We start from the raw sequence: 15,361 nt of genomic DNA on the forward strand, positions 1-15,361 counted from the left end.
CGCTACTCTAACAAAAATGTAGAGCACTAGTAGCGTCGCTACAAACGTAGCCTGCTACTGCCCACTTCTGTGCAACAGGTAGGGCTACCGATGACACAGATGGTCTATTGTAGGCAGCAACACAGTTTGAAGAATCTGTAAACAGTCTCCTATCTTTTGCTGAATATGATATCTTAAATGTTTCAATCAAACTCTGAATATCCTTACAACAAACCAGAGTATTTTCTACACTGAAATATTTAATAAATTCTGTCTCTCTGTAGCGGTACCATTCGAAAGTTGTATCATTTTTAAGAAGATTTTTTCCTTTAATTGTGTTACCAACAGTTGTGAAGCTTCTTGAGAGATTTAGCTCTCTTGTGACATCACTAATCTGAGAAACAACACTTCCATTACCCGCAATTGCTTCAGATTCTGATGAACTTTATATCTGTGTTGAAGGATTTGGCACAGAAATTTCATCACGCGGTACAAGCCTCATTGTTAACTTGAAATTAGGATATCGTGCTTGATTTAGGATTTGTTTCTTTTGGTGTTATCAGTTGTTGAAGAGTTGAAGGAGGTTGTGAGGAATCGAGAGCTCTGGAGTGAAAAGTTTGATAGAGTGATCGAAAGTTGAAATCGACTGAACGGATGATGATGAAACTACTGTATACGAAAGAATAAAGATTTATATTGCGTTTCTCTTTATTTAAATTGATGTTAGCAAGATTAGATAACAGTGTGTATACAAATAAATTACGAGTCGATAGGGTACTAGAACAACAATGTTTTTTTTTGATGAAAAGGTTAATCGAAAATTTAAGAAGATAAACGAAATCAAATTTTCCTCTTGTAACAGCATTACTTATGCGATATTACTTATGTATTCGGGGGATATTGTTAGTAGCAACGTTCATGGTGCGATCCCTGTCAGCACACTACACAATAGTCGCTGCGAATTCTAATAAACCGTCTAAAAATGCTTTCACAAAGCTTCCTAACACGCGTTCAGCCAGTAACTTCAACAAAAGAAAAAAGAAGGTTTATGCAATGGAAGCAACAATTCGAAAATGACCCATCTTCCGCGAAAATAAAAGATCCACCATCAAAGCCGCTTCTCCCCAGGAGAAAGCACCGCCTAGGTAAAGTGGAAAACATTGAATCGACTTCAAACGGGTGTTGGCTGTATTAAATCTGCAATGGTAAAATAGGGCTACAACAAGGGCCCAGTTAATGTATCTGTGGCAACAAGTCTCAAACAGCGAACCAACTTCTTGCGTGCCCTCAGCTTTCCACCCAGTGCAGTAAGTGGGATCTTTCAATATTATACAAGTCTGTCGCAAAAGAATGTGTCAATCTGTGGTGTATCAACCAAGTTTAGCAGACTCTCGATGGAAGAAGACTTACTTATGGCTGCAGAAACCATACGTTTGCTTCCAAAAGGTACGTTTGCAGCCAAATTATATTATAACTTTTTATGACCAAAGTAGAGTTCCTTTCCAAAGCATTATTTACCTAAATTTCGACGAAGCTGAACTGGTTTATTGTCTGCAAGGACAGGGAGATTGTCGATGGTGTAGGTCGCAGACATCCAGTCACAACATGCAAGGCATCATTTATGGCAGTGGACACTGCGACTCCAAGCAAGTGCACAGTATTCTGCTGGTGTGTAAACTAGCGCGATGGTGGCATGCGCAGGGTGTTAACTTCAGCTCCCCAGCCAGAACCGACCAGTCGCCTAAGCAAAGCTGTGCATGTTGAGATTTTTTTACGCAGTTTCTCCAAATGTTAACAGTAAGTTAACAACCTGTCCAAGACTATACCTCCAGGCATTTACGGGAGTTTTTTTCCTATCGGCGGTAATCTTAAACTCACTCTGCGCTTCCCGGTTGTTTAACCCTATCTGTAGCGACACTGGGCTTTATAAGGACACCCCATTCTAGTAGTGAAATATTTCACAGAAGGAAATATACTAGAAATGTGAAATTTCTTGACTTTTAGTTTTTATTCTTTGCGAATCTTCTAAACCTACACTGGTCATTTTTCTGCTTTCCTGCCCTTCACAGTAAGCATTTCGTCTCAGGTGGCTAGACATTTTCGTGTAATGCTAGATATATATAATTTAATGTAAAAACAATAAAAACCAGTAATACTTCAAAAAGTGCTCAATGCTAAGCAAAAAAGCAAAGCAGAGCGAATTAAATCAAATATAGTTATAACTATCTGAATCCTTAACAGCCTGTTTCACCTTTAAAAAGATCATCAGAAGTTCGTATTCAAATAGACTAAGGTGAAACAGGCTGTTAAGGATTCAGATAGTTTTGTTTGTTTTATTACCTTTATCCTGCATTGCGGGAAAGCGGACTTGAGCGCTATGCATCGGTGTACACCTTCCGAAGTACACCTGACCCACGCTGCAGCCGACTGCAATGTCTATTTCCGGTTGTCTACTCTACTTATGACTTAAATTTGGTACTACCCATTACTCGAAATCGATCACTGGGTAGAGGCAATTATCGTAAAGTTTCTTGCCTAGAGAAACAACAGCAAGTGCGGGTGGCTGGAGTCGAACATGCAGGCTCTCGACTGCGAGCCCAACGCGCTAACCACTCGGCCACTGCTATATTTGATATAATTTAATGTAAGTGCAACATAAATGTTAGTGCAATTACTTTGAAATGTAAAAACGCCCAAAAATGCCTTAAATTTATGAGCAAAAGTAATTTTTTGTTTAGTTCAGTTCAGTTTATTTTTTGTTTTGTTGGCGAAAAAGAAAGACACAAAAAGCAAAAACACAATAAACACAAATAATTCGCACAACAAGGATGGTAGCGAAAGACCAAAAGGTCACCAAAGTCAGCTACCACCCAAACATTTAAACAAAAGACACAAAATTAAGAACATTAACACATATATAATATATAGCACCACTGGCGCCGACTTACGGGGTTACGGGGTGGCCACGCCACCCCGTAACCGCTGTGAAGGGGTGGCAGCCACCCCGTTTAGGTTACATTACTTGCTGCAAATAAATGTAATTTGAACGGACGTTTTAATCTTTTTTTGATCATTGGTTTTCGCTTCAAGTCAACGTAAAGCAAGAGGTGAACCAATACAGTATTGCGAAGAAAATGATAGTTTTTGTCACAAGCATGATACTCGCGTAACATCAAGCAAGCTACGTGAAGATTACACAGCACGTGTGGCTACGAGTTTTTTCCTTGTTGTTGTTGCGATCGTTTTATTTGTTACTTGTCATAAGTCATTGTTACATTTGTTAGGTTTACAATGGGATTTATTAATCAATAAAATACGATCTTTCCATTGCCTCCCTCAAAAATCTTTTTTGAAATTTTTTAAGCTGCTCATGATATGGCTATAAATTATGCCAGCTATAAAATACTTGGAAATAAAATTATCTCGATGATTGATAGCTCCACCCCCTAAATAAATAAATGAATATCTATTTTCAAATTTCATTAAAAAATGCAATTTTCGAAACTTTTTGAGTTTTATTTAAAAAGTGCACTTAGTAAAGTAGCAGTTTTAACGTTCTGCAAATGTACACGTTTACATGATTCTATTCGAGGAAAGCTACACCCCAATTCCCAATAATAAAAGCAACCTTTTTCAATTGCTCAAGATTTTGCATTTTGAATTATTTTCCGATTTTAATTGGAGTGTACTGTTATCTACTTCTACTTCATGCTTTAATTTCTACTTTGTTATCTACTTCATGCAGTAATATTGCGTGTCAATGCATGACAAACTGTGAGGCGGGAATTTATTGGTCTAACATAGGAGTTGCTTGTTACATCATAGAAAAAATCACGAAAAGTCGTCCTGTAAAAGTCTGAGGCGGGAATTTATTGGTCTGACATAGGAGTTGCTTGTTACATCATAGAAAAATTACGAAAAGTCGTCCAGTAAAAGTTTTCGCCGACATTCCAGTTTTATTCAGCTTAAAGATGCCACCGAAAAAGCGTTCAAAATTGCAGGTCATTTTTGTTGCGTCTAGTCAGGATTTCAGCCAGCATGAAAGTGACCAAACGCCTGAACGAAAGTGTGCCACTGCCTAAAGGCGTTAGCACGATCAGGGAGGTGGAAGAACCGAGCACGAGCAGGATAATCGCTGTTGAAGGGAGAAGCTTTCAAAAATCGTGGGAGAGCGAATTCCCGTGGCTAGAATACGATAGATGCAAAGATAGAGCATTCTGTCCGATTTGCAACTATGTCGCAACTGCTTGATCTATTTGCAAGCAATGAAACAATTTCATTAATGCTTCCAACGTGGTCTGCAGTGTGAAAATATACTTATCGTTGCCTTCCACCACCTGCGAGGCGAAGCGATCGTTTAGTGCACTCAGGCGCATAAAAACCTACTTGCGATCTACCATGACGCAACAGCGATTGAACCACGTCCTAATTTTAAATGTTTATCAAGCAGAAACTGCAAGGTTACAACTTGACCAGTTGATTAACAGTTGGATTGACAGAGCTGCTGTTCGCAAAAATACTTTTGCCAAATGTTAAGTGTCAGAGCAGCAATGTAACAATAAAATTCACGACATACTTCCTGTGCTTTGTTTTAAAGTTGCTTTGTAAATTATCGAGCTACAAATCAGGTGTGATAAGACAATTGCCATCTACGAAACACGCTTAGTAAAAATCAAACAAAAACATGCAGTTTGAAAGTTTTTAGGTTGCCATATTGTGCTATCCGCCACCCCGTGCAAAAATAAAAGTAGGCGCCTATGTATAGCACAATACCAGCACTTTACATAATACATTAACAATGGAATAACACAGGGCAACAGAAAAAAATTGTCTAGAGAAATAAGCGGATGATACGTTTCAGGAGTGATCATTGTACAAATTCTTTAATGAACATTTATATTTAAATTTAAAAACATTATAAGACACTTTTCTTTTATTTCTTTTGGTACTTGATTCCATAGTTTCACTCCATTAAAAGATAGCATCTTCTTACCAGAGTTTGACGTTGTAGAAGGCAAATATAAATCATTCTTTTGGTTCTGACGGGTTTTATGATGGTGAATTTCGTTTACAAAAATAAAACAGCCAGTAAAGGCCCGGGGCAGCATTTTGTGCACATATTTGTACATAAATGTTGCAGTCTCTAATTTAATAATATCGGCAATTCTGAGCACATTAAATTGGTGATAAAGAACAGTTGTATTTGTTGACCTCGGCAAAAATAAGCAGGATCGAAAGAACTTGTTTTGTAACACTTGTAGTGGAGCAAGCAATGTAGAGTTTGCTCTTTCCCAATTTATAATCGAGTATTGGATCTTGGATTGAAACAAAGCATAATATAAAGTTTGTAATATTGTTAAAGGGGCAATGTATCTCAGCTTAAATGCTATGCAGCAGACCTTTGCAAGCTGCTTTCTAAGATTAATAATATGACTATCCCATGTCAATCGCTCTTCCAAAGTTACACCTAGATAGTTTATACATTTCTTCCTTTCGATGGATCGGCCACTGATGGACAGACTAAAATTTTCTGCTGCACTTTTTTTGTTGCAGAGGATCATATAAGTAGTTTTACTATAATTTAATGAAAGTTTATTGGATTTCATCCACACATCAATTTTTCCTATTTCTCTATTGACATTATTTTGGAGAGATGTCAGGCATTTATCTGACATATGAAAGTTTGAGTCATCAGCAAAAAGTGTAGTTGAAAAAGAAGATGCATTTGGAAGATCATTCACATAAAGAAAAAAAAGCAAGGGACCAAGAATTGACCCCTGTGGGACACCACATTTAACAACATTGAAATTAGAATTCTTACCGTTAATTTTTGTACTTTGCATTCTATTTGTTAGATAAGATGTTAAAACGTTTAAAAATTTTCCACGAAAGCCATAATGGTGAAGTTTTTTTAAAAGTATGCCATGATCAACTGTATCGAAAGCTTTACTTAAATCAACAAAAACCGAGCATGTGTATTTGTGATCATTCAAGTTAGAAAGTAAATCATCATAAATTTTTGTCAATGCTAAGCTTGTTGAATCATTTTCACGAAAACCATGAAAACCAGTTTAGCATTACTTTATGTTGTAATTCAAAAATTCCAATTTTGAAGGTATTTTTGGAAAAGTAGAATAAAAACTGACTTTCTGATGTCTTTTCATCTCAAACACTTTATTTCAATCAATTTGTTGGGTAAAAATTTAATTTCTATACGCACAATATACATGACTATTATCTTGTAAGTTGTAAAATATTTTTGCTTTGTGATTTTTATAGCTCCCGTTATTAACGATCAATTAGCTGGGGGCTAAGATAGCCCGTGACGTGCTTTCTGCGTACGAAAACACTCGTACTAAGATAAGGTTAAATGAAAAGCTGTTGTCACTGTTTTGGTTTCGCTGAGCTTTAATCTCCATGTCTGGTGGTATTCCAAAGTATCGACCTATCCTGATTTAGAGTTCCTTCTAATGTAACATTTCCCAATGATTGGACGGGTGTAGAATGGTCAAATCATCGGCATAGTTGTACTTTGCGGATACCATGTTTGGCAGGTCGTAGGCGTACATGTTAAACGGAAGAGGACTATGACAGATCCCAGAGGGACTCCATTTTTAAGGCATCGTTACTGGCTTAATTTACCACTTCCGGTGGTGAAGGTAAAAATTCTGTAGTAAACAAGTTCGCGGACCATGTGCCTATCCACGAGCAGACGGAGCAGTTTGCAAGTGATACCAAGTAAGATTTTACTGCTCTAAGTGAAAGATAAAAGCTATGAACTTTTCCGATTTCTGTAACTCAAATTGTTAATTACAATCATAAACAGCAAAGTGGATATTCACCCTAATTTTGTGCGATAGGTCCTCTTGCAGCATAATTTCATTTCGCTTCTCCAGACTGGTTCTTGTTTAAATGATGAAAGAATTTCTAGTTTCTTGACAACTTTAGAAGCATACTTCACAATGTAGATTCAAACGATCTGTTATAGCCTGATGCTGCGGGTTCTTTTTGGCAATATCAAATTACACTAGCTTTCGGAACACAGTTCCCTAGTCATGTGCTATGACGAATGGTGGTGAAGTCAGTGAGTGATTCTTTAACCCTCTGTCTACCGAAAAAAAAATGTACAAGTTTTACCGTTGGGGTCCATTGGACCCCAAATTTTCCTGTACTTGTTTTGGACAAAAAAATCAGCTCCGATGATAAAATTAAAGCTCAATAGGAAAGGACGTACCAGACTTAAAAAATCAGAACTTATAAACACTGTAGAAAAACCAAAAATACTCGAAATTTAACAAACAAGACATACAGTAGGCTAGCCCATGCACAAACCAAACTGATAAGGAATTGGTCTATTCTTGAGCAATGGTCAAAGCATTGAGAGATTTGGCTTTTGGATTTGGCTAAAAATCGCATATTAGGCCTACATATTAGGTCAGAAAAAATATTTTAAGTTTATATGTTATCGCATTCATTTCAAATGAATTGCGAATGTTCTTGGCAAACGTTGAGTTTGCAAGTTGTACAGAATTGTCTGCATTTTTGGCTTTGTATCTTTCCCAAAAATAGCATCTAGCCTTCTTTGATTTTGGCGCCTGATCTTCAACAGCTGTTCCTTTTATTTTGTTGCGGATTTAGATGTCTTGTTGACATTGAAGTCGAAGCTGGTAATCCAGCAAACTCTTTTCCTAGTTGGATCTAAAATTTTCTTCTCATTCATGCATGCATGCTTCAATGTTGTGCTGCTATTGTCGCCTTGCAATTGATGCATATCACAAAAGCATTGACAGCAGTGACATCGATTATATTGTAAAATAGAGCTATCGGCCATCTTCTCGTCATTTTTTGGAATTGTATTTCCTAAAAATTCTGTCAATAGTGTCGACTACTCTTTTAGTGCTGTTGTGATACAAGATTACTTCGAATGCAGCAGGCTTGGGGTCCGTGGACCCCACGGTACAAGATGTTATTATTTTTTTCTATCCTACCAAATTTTGTTTGGGATCAATAATTATTATATCGTCCTAAAGATCAAGCAAAGCTGTGAAAAGTCAAGGTCTTTTCACAGCTTTTCACAGCGATATTGATAGCAATATCGCATCTGCTATATGTCCTGAGAAATCGCAGAGCGAAATTTGTTTTGGGGTCCATTGGACCCCACGGTAGACAGAGGGTTAAAGTGGCTCTTTGGTTTAGCTTGAGGCTGCCGGCTGTTGAGTTTCTGTGCTGTTAGGCGTTATTGCTGTGAGGTTTTGTTGGATCAGTTGATTAGTAGATTAGGTGACGTAGTTCTTCCCTTTCGGCGCGGTTGTTGATTTTAGGATTTTGTCTGCTTATGAATATGGCCTCTTTGAAACGTAATTGTACCGCGTCATTTTTTCTTGCAATAATTTTAAATTCAAAGTCTGCGTGGCATTGTTGTTGGTGATCAAATACCGAACTTTTATCCGAGCTGAGATGTTCTTTGAGGCGGGAACGGAGTGGGCGGATCGTGCTGCCTATGTAGCTTTCCCTGCATTTTTTGCATATAATCTTATAGACACAGTTCTTGGTGTTGCACATGTCGTCGTTTCGTAGTTGGCAGTTTTGCATCCGGCAGGGTTCGGGTTTTTGTGGTTTTTTAAGTGCGTTTCGGAGGGTTTGGGAGCGCCGGAAGAGGCGGACTGATAAGTCCAGGTCTTTGAAGATTTTCTTTATTTTGCGGTCCGCGCCGTCGCTCATATAAGGAAATTCGAAATGTATTGGGTTGTATGGTGTCTGAGGGGAGGGTTGTTTGCTTTGTCGGTGTCGTCGTCGTCTGGGTGGTTGTTTAAGGAAGTTTTTGGGGTATCCGTTTTCCCTGATTGTCTTTTCGAATTCAGTCAGGTGTGGTGCTGCTTTATTGGGTGAAGAACATCTATCCCTTCTTCTCTGTATTTCGTTTAAGAGTATGGTCTTCTTAGTGCTTGTGGGTAGGGCCGAGTCGAAGTGTTTAGAAGCATAAATTAACATTTGTTGAACGTCCTCATCAGATCTGTATTTCTCAGTGATATTCTTCATATAACCTGTAACTCCATTGCAGGCTATATGCCTTTAAATCAATGTCACTTTTCTGGAGCATTTTGCTTGTGAAGTTCACTTTAAAACGAACATCATAGACCCACTAGTAAGTAAGCACACCACAAATTTGGATTTGATGATTGCAAGCACATATTCCCAGATGAGCCCACCAAGTTTTGAAGCTATTCATCCGAGAGTCGTACAGGCAATTGTACAGTTTCTTAACGGTTTTAAGACGACTGCATAGTTCGCTTAAAGGACGCACCGGCCCTGATTTCTACCGGTACTTAATAAATATTTCATAAATATGAAGAAATGGTAGCGTACTAGAAGGTACTACAAAACTACAGTATGCATGTGCATATCTTTGATATATCATTCGTGCTTGCTTACCTTATCTTTGATCTAGTATACACTTGGGTATACAATATACCCGGTTAAAACTAGAATAGCAGTTTAACTTACCTGTAATAAGCGATTCGTTTGTTACTTGAAATCATCCAAATAATTACGTCGGGGATGCTGTTTTGTGGCTGCAATAAATAACACATAAATTATCGTTAAAACCACAGTATCAAAAGCTATAAATGCTGTTTCGTTTTCGGTATTTATATCTGATTGTATCATTTCAATTCACTGTTTGTGAAGATAGTAAAGAGTCTTGGGATGATGCCACAAGATCAGATAGACACTTTAAGATACAAGTCCGCCCGATAGCTCAGTTGGTTAGCGCCTGACTTCGTGAATGAAGAAGCTTCAAGATCAAGATCGATGATACTGCGTCTACAGGAATGAGATTGCGTCAGGTGGATCGTTCTATGGCAATTTCTTTCAAACGAATTAGTCAACATGTACATAAAAAAATCCTTGATAGAAGCTTTGAAGGTATAGGCCATCTTCAAAGCATTTGATCAGAATAGTTAGCTCAGTTCGCGCAGCTCAGTGGTTACGCGCTCGACTCAAAATCAAGCGGCGCTGGTTCGACTCTCGGAGTGTGCGTTTGAAAACGCATTCTAAGGACTGCTCTCCATTCAGTGGCACATAATGGATAGAATCCTTCAATCGTCATTCAACAACTGTAATTAATGCAAAAACATCCCGACAACGAACTCAAAGAATTGCCATATGGAATGTATGAACACTTTACCAACAAGGAAAACTGGACAATATTATGCTAGAAATGGACAGAATGAGAATGAACTGCTTGCGTCTTTGCGAGGTAAGATGGACAAAAACTGGTAAATTTATGAAAGATGATAAAACAATTATATATTCTGGAGGTAATGAACATCAAAGAGGAGTTGCTGTGATTATTGACAAACTACTTTCGAAATCAATATTGGGTAGTTGGCCTGAATCTGATCGTTTGCTTCTCGTAAAACTGAAAGCTAGTCCTTTCAATGTCAATCTGATTGTTGCTTATGCACCAACAACGGACGCAGATGACTCGGAAATTGGTGGTTTCTACGACTCATTGGATGAATAGTACAAAGAATGTAAATCACAGGAAGTGAATATTGTGATGGGTGATTTTAATGCTAAAGTTGGCTGCAACAAACATGGAAAAAGTGTTGGACCTCACGGCCTTGGATCACAAAACGATCGCGGTGAGATGCTCATTGACTGGCGTAAAGGAAAAAAGCTTGCTGTTATGAACACATGGTTTACGGCACACCCTCGGCGTCGATATACTTGGACAAGTCCTGGTGACCGATCAAGAAATCAAATTGACTACATTATGATAAATGAAAGATATACGTCTTCCATTTTTAATGCAACAGCCTATCCAGGTGCTGATGCAAACAGTGATCATAACCTTGTAATTGCAACAATTAAACAACAACACTCTAAAACAACCGAAATGCAAACCGAAATATCTGTTAACTGCTTTGAAAGACCCTGTAATAAGAACAGATTTCTGTCATGCTGGCCTGAATAATCTCTCAGCTAAGCAAAAGAAAGAAACAGTAGATGATCAGTGGGACAATCTCAAAACAAGTATTCTAACAGCAGCAGATAAAGTTATACCAAAGGAAACCAGACGAACTGAACAGCCTCACTGGATGACAGAAGAAGCAAAAAATCTTATATCAGAAAGAAGACAGTCAAAAACAAACCGAGAAAAATATCAGAGAATTCATCAATTTATTCAAGAAAAGTGCAAATCTGCAAAAGAACGATGGTTAGAAGAAAAGTGCGAAAAAATTGAAAGGCTCAAAGACATCAGCCCGAAGAAACTGTTCAAGGAAATATGCTTAATATCCAAAACCGGTTCTATATTAACCTCGAAGTGCATTCGATTTTCTGATGGCAAAATTCTCTATCAACCGAAAGATGTGAAGAAACGTTGGGAAGAGTACATTGCTACCCTTTTTCAAGATGACAGAGAAGATATTAATAATAATATGGTTAATTGTGAAACTGGATCACCAATATTAAAGGAAGAAGTACAGTGGGCTTTAGATACTTCGAAAACCGGCAAGGCAGCAGGCCCAGATGAAATTGTGGTGGAAATGTTGATTGCCTTAAAAGAAGATGGAATAAACTTGTTGTGGAATCTCATTAATACCATTTATGAAAGTGGTGAATTACCTAAGTCCTAAGAATATGCTGAAATCTTTTTTTATTGCCATTCCGAAAAAAAACAAACACACTTGAGTGTGGAAATCACAGAACGATAAGTCTAATGTCACATACATTAAAACTGCTCTTGAAAATTGTCCTCCAAAGAATACGAAGACAGATTTTATAGGAAATATTTGCTTGCCGATACGGATTCATGCCTGACAGAAGAACCAGAAATGCAATTTTTGTAATTCGCATGTTGTGTGAACGTTCAATTCAACACCAACAAGATGTATTTCTGTGTTTCATAGATTATGAGAAAGCTTTCGTTAAAGTACGCCATTTCCAGCTTCTTTCATCACTAAAACGAATTGGGATTGATGATAAAGATTTCCGCATGATATACAATCTATACTACAAGCAGCAAGCCGCTGTCATGCTTCCCGATGGAATCACTGAATGGATGGAAATATCAAGAGGTGTTCGACAGGTGTCATGAGCCCAGATGTGTCATGAGCCCAGATGTTAAAAGAGGTAGATAGGAAACAGCTAACCTCTTTATCTCTTTTAACATCTCTGAGTTGGACGCAGCCATCAAACACCTAAAAACTGGCAAATCACAAGGCCCAGACAAAATCCCACCAGAGCTAATTAAACATATTGGACCACTCGCAAGAGAGTGGCTGCGACAGTTCATGTCATTCTGCCTTACGAAGTTGCTCCTTCCAAAGATCTGGAGAAAAGCTAACATCATAGCCATTAGAAAGCCCAACAAGCCAGCTGATAACCCTAAAAGTTACAGGCCCATTTCCTTGCTCTGTGTACCATACAAGTTACTTGAGCGTCTCTTACTGAGCAGACTCGAACCAATCGTTGATCCAAAACTGCCAAAAGAACAAGCTGGATTCCGACGCGGCCGATGTACAACTGACCACTGACCAGGTTGTCAAGCTTACTGATGACATCGAAAGTGGTTTGAAGCCCGTGAGAAGGTGGGTGTTGTCCTAGTGGATCTTACAGCGGCCTATGACTGTGTGGCACCGTGGTCTTACTATGAAACTATTACAACTCATTCCTGACCGACACATGGTTAAGTTTCTGGTAGAGACCATCTCGAACCGTACCTTCATAATGCATACCAACGAGGGAAAACCCAGCAAACCACGCCGCCTGAAAAATGGCGTCCCCCAAGGGTCAACATTATCGCCACTCCTATTTAATATCTATATAAGTGACCTACCATGCACTACATCGCAACAGTATGGCTATGCGGATGATCTAGCTCTTCTATACTCCCACAGGAACTGGCATGAGGTGGAAAGAAAACTTGAAACTGACCTGAAACTGGTAGCTGACTATCTGGACAAGTGGAGGCTGAAACTGAATACGTCGAAAACAACAATCTCCGCTTTCCATTTAAATAATCGGGAATCCCAGCGTCAAATGTCTGTCTCGCTAAAAGGAAATCCTTTACAATATACTGCAAACCCAACTTACCTTGGAGTAAAACTTGACCGGCAGTTGACCTACAGACCCCACATCGAGTCACTCCGTGCCAAGGTTGCCTCGAGAAATAACCTCTTGAGAAGCCTTGCAGGAACAGGATGGGGAGCCCGAGCATCAACCTTGCGTACAAGTGCACTAGCCTTAGTCTACAGCTCAGCCGAATATGCCACAGCTGTGTGGAACCGCAGCAGACACACAAAAAAGATATATGTATGCATTAACGACACATTGCGCATCATCACTGGCTGTCTCCGCTCCACACCTACTGCTTACCTACCAACTTTGGCCGTCCTGCTCATGTCCGTAGGGAAGAAGCCTCTCACAAACTGGCTTTGCATGCAAGACTCGATCCTCAACACCTTCTCCACAGTCACTCCCAAAGATATGGACCAGTCAGACCTCAACGCCTGTCATCAAGGCGCCTATTCCATCGATATGCTACACAACTTGTGGATAAGAACTTCAGCTGCATGGAAACATGGGCCCAGGAATGGAACGAGCTGCCACATATCCCTCCCCAGTTTTCAGTTATACCAGCACTCTCCATCCCTCCTGGAGCAGACCTCTCAAGAAAGGCATGGGTCACATTGAACAGGATCAGATGTGACGTTGGCTGCACTGGAGCTAATCTGTTTAGGTGGGGGTTGCATAATTCGCCGATATGTGTCTGCGGAGCGGCAGAACAAACAATGCAACACGTAATCCACGAATGTCCCATCTTACGGCCCCCAAGTGGAATCACTGGTATTCGACAACTGGACCCAAATACCGTATCTTGGCTGCACGATGAGGCATTGCCAATCTAAGCTACTACAAGTCAAACGAGAGAAGAAGAAGATGAGCCCAGATCTCTTCAATTTGTGCAGTGAACTCATCCTTAGAGAACTGGAAGAAATTGATGAAGGAATTAATATAAACGGAAAACTTATAAATAACATTCGATATGCTGATGACACAGTCTTGCTTGCAACGTCACAATGTGGTTTGTAGATTTTACTAGATGCAGTTCAAACATCTAGTGAAGAATATGGACTAAAAATAAACAGTAACAAAACTAAAACTCTGGCAGTCTCGAAACGTCTTCCTGAACCAACAACTTGCGTGTACTGCAATGATAACAAAATTAAACAGGTTCAAAAATTCAATTATTTGAGCTCAATACTGAATCCAAGCACCCGATGTGAAGAAGAAATTAGACGACGCATTGCATTATCAAAATCAAGTTTCAACACCATGGAAAAAATCTTTAAAGATCGAAAGCTCTCCAAAACCTTAAAAATCCGTTTGTTAAAATGCTTTGTTTGGTCAATTATTGTGATGTACGGATGTGAAATCTGGACGCTAACGGCAAAAACCCGAAAAAAGATTGAAGCTGCAGAAATGTGGTTTTGCCGAAGAATTCTTAAAGGGGTATTAAAGGAAAAACCTGACTTGGCGATTTTCCACGTTCTTTGTGTTTAACATGCTACCATAAAACGATTTTCAATAAAATTTTGCCCCATTGCGGTCTGACCACCATTGTGCGCGTGCTTTTGTCAGAGCTTTCAAAACGAGATTGGCCTGAGCAACGAAGCGTGCGACTGTAAAGAACGTCATAAAGTCTACGTCATAAAGTCTAGCAATCAACCGATCACGCAATAATTGTTACTGCGGGCGATTTGACTGTAAGCTATGTATGTATTTACATCAAAACAGCACATTTTAACATCAAAACAGCAGACAGTTTGCTCAAAACATCAGATTGGTAACGTGGCTTTTGTTATTGCTGGACTTTATGACGTATTCTTGAGCTGTGTTTGCATGTTTTGGTCATTTTGAAAAAAATGAAAATAAATGAAACACTGGACTTTGGGCCTTGCCAGCGCCATTGAAAACAAATTTTTTTGGGTAATTGTTTTTGAAATGTATTCTTGAATGTTCAGTTTACTCATTTTAATGCTTAATTCCGGTTTGAAATTTTCCTTTAGTATGCCTTTAAGATTCCACGGACAGCTTTTCGAAGCAACAGAGCAGTTCTCCAACAGAAGTGCCGGGAGCAGCAGATAATGAGATCTATAGAAATGCGGCAGCTGAAGTTCTTGGGTCACATCATAAGGAATGGCGAACTTGAAGATTTATCTTTAAGTGGAAAAATACTAGGAAAACGGCCAAGAGGAGCTCAAAGATTCACATGTTTGCACAATTTTTAACGACATGTCAAAAACCCTACTAAAATTTGGCAAGACGCACGAAATCGATCAAACTGGAACATCATTGTACATCGAGGACTGTA

At 39.0% G+C, this 15,361-nt stretch overlaps 1 protein-coding gene across 6 annotated transcripts in view; it reads right to left on the reverse strand.

The window, feature by feature from the left end:
- Positions 1 to 15,361, reverse strand: part of LOC145775695 (myoferlin-like) — a 213,718-nt gene that overhangs the window by 138,635 nt on the left and 59,722 nt on the right. For all 6 annotated transcript variants that reach the window (XR_014290170.1, XM_082587040.1, XM_082587039.1 and 3 more), the window contains one exon: positions 9,484 to 9,551. Coding sequence is in view for 5 of the 6 variants with exons in the window: in XM_082587040.1 (XP_082443166.1) it covers positions 9,484 to 9,551 (68 nt within the window). In the remaining variant the exon portion in view is untranslated. The remainder of the gene's footprint in view (positions 1 to 9,483; positions 9,552 to 15,361) is intronic.

This window comes from Aplidium turbinatum, chromosome 8 (genome assembly GCF_918807975.1).
Source record: "Aplidium turbinatum chromosome 8, kaAplTurb1.1, whole genome shotgun sequence".
NCBI lineage: Eukaryota > Metazoa > Chordata > Ascidiacea > Aplousobranchia > Polyclinidae > Aplidium > Aplidium turbinatum.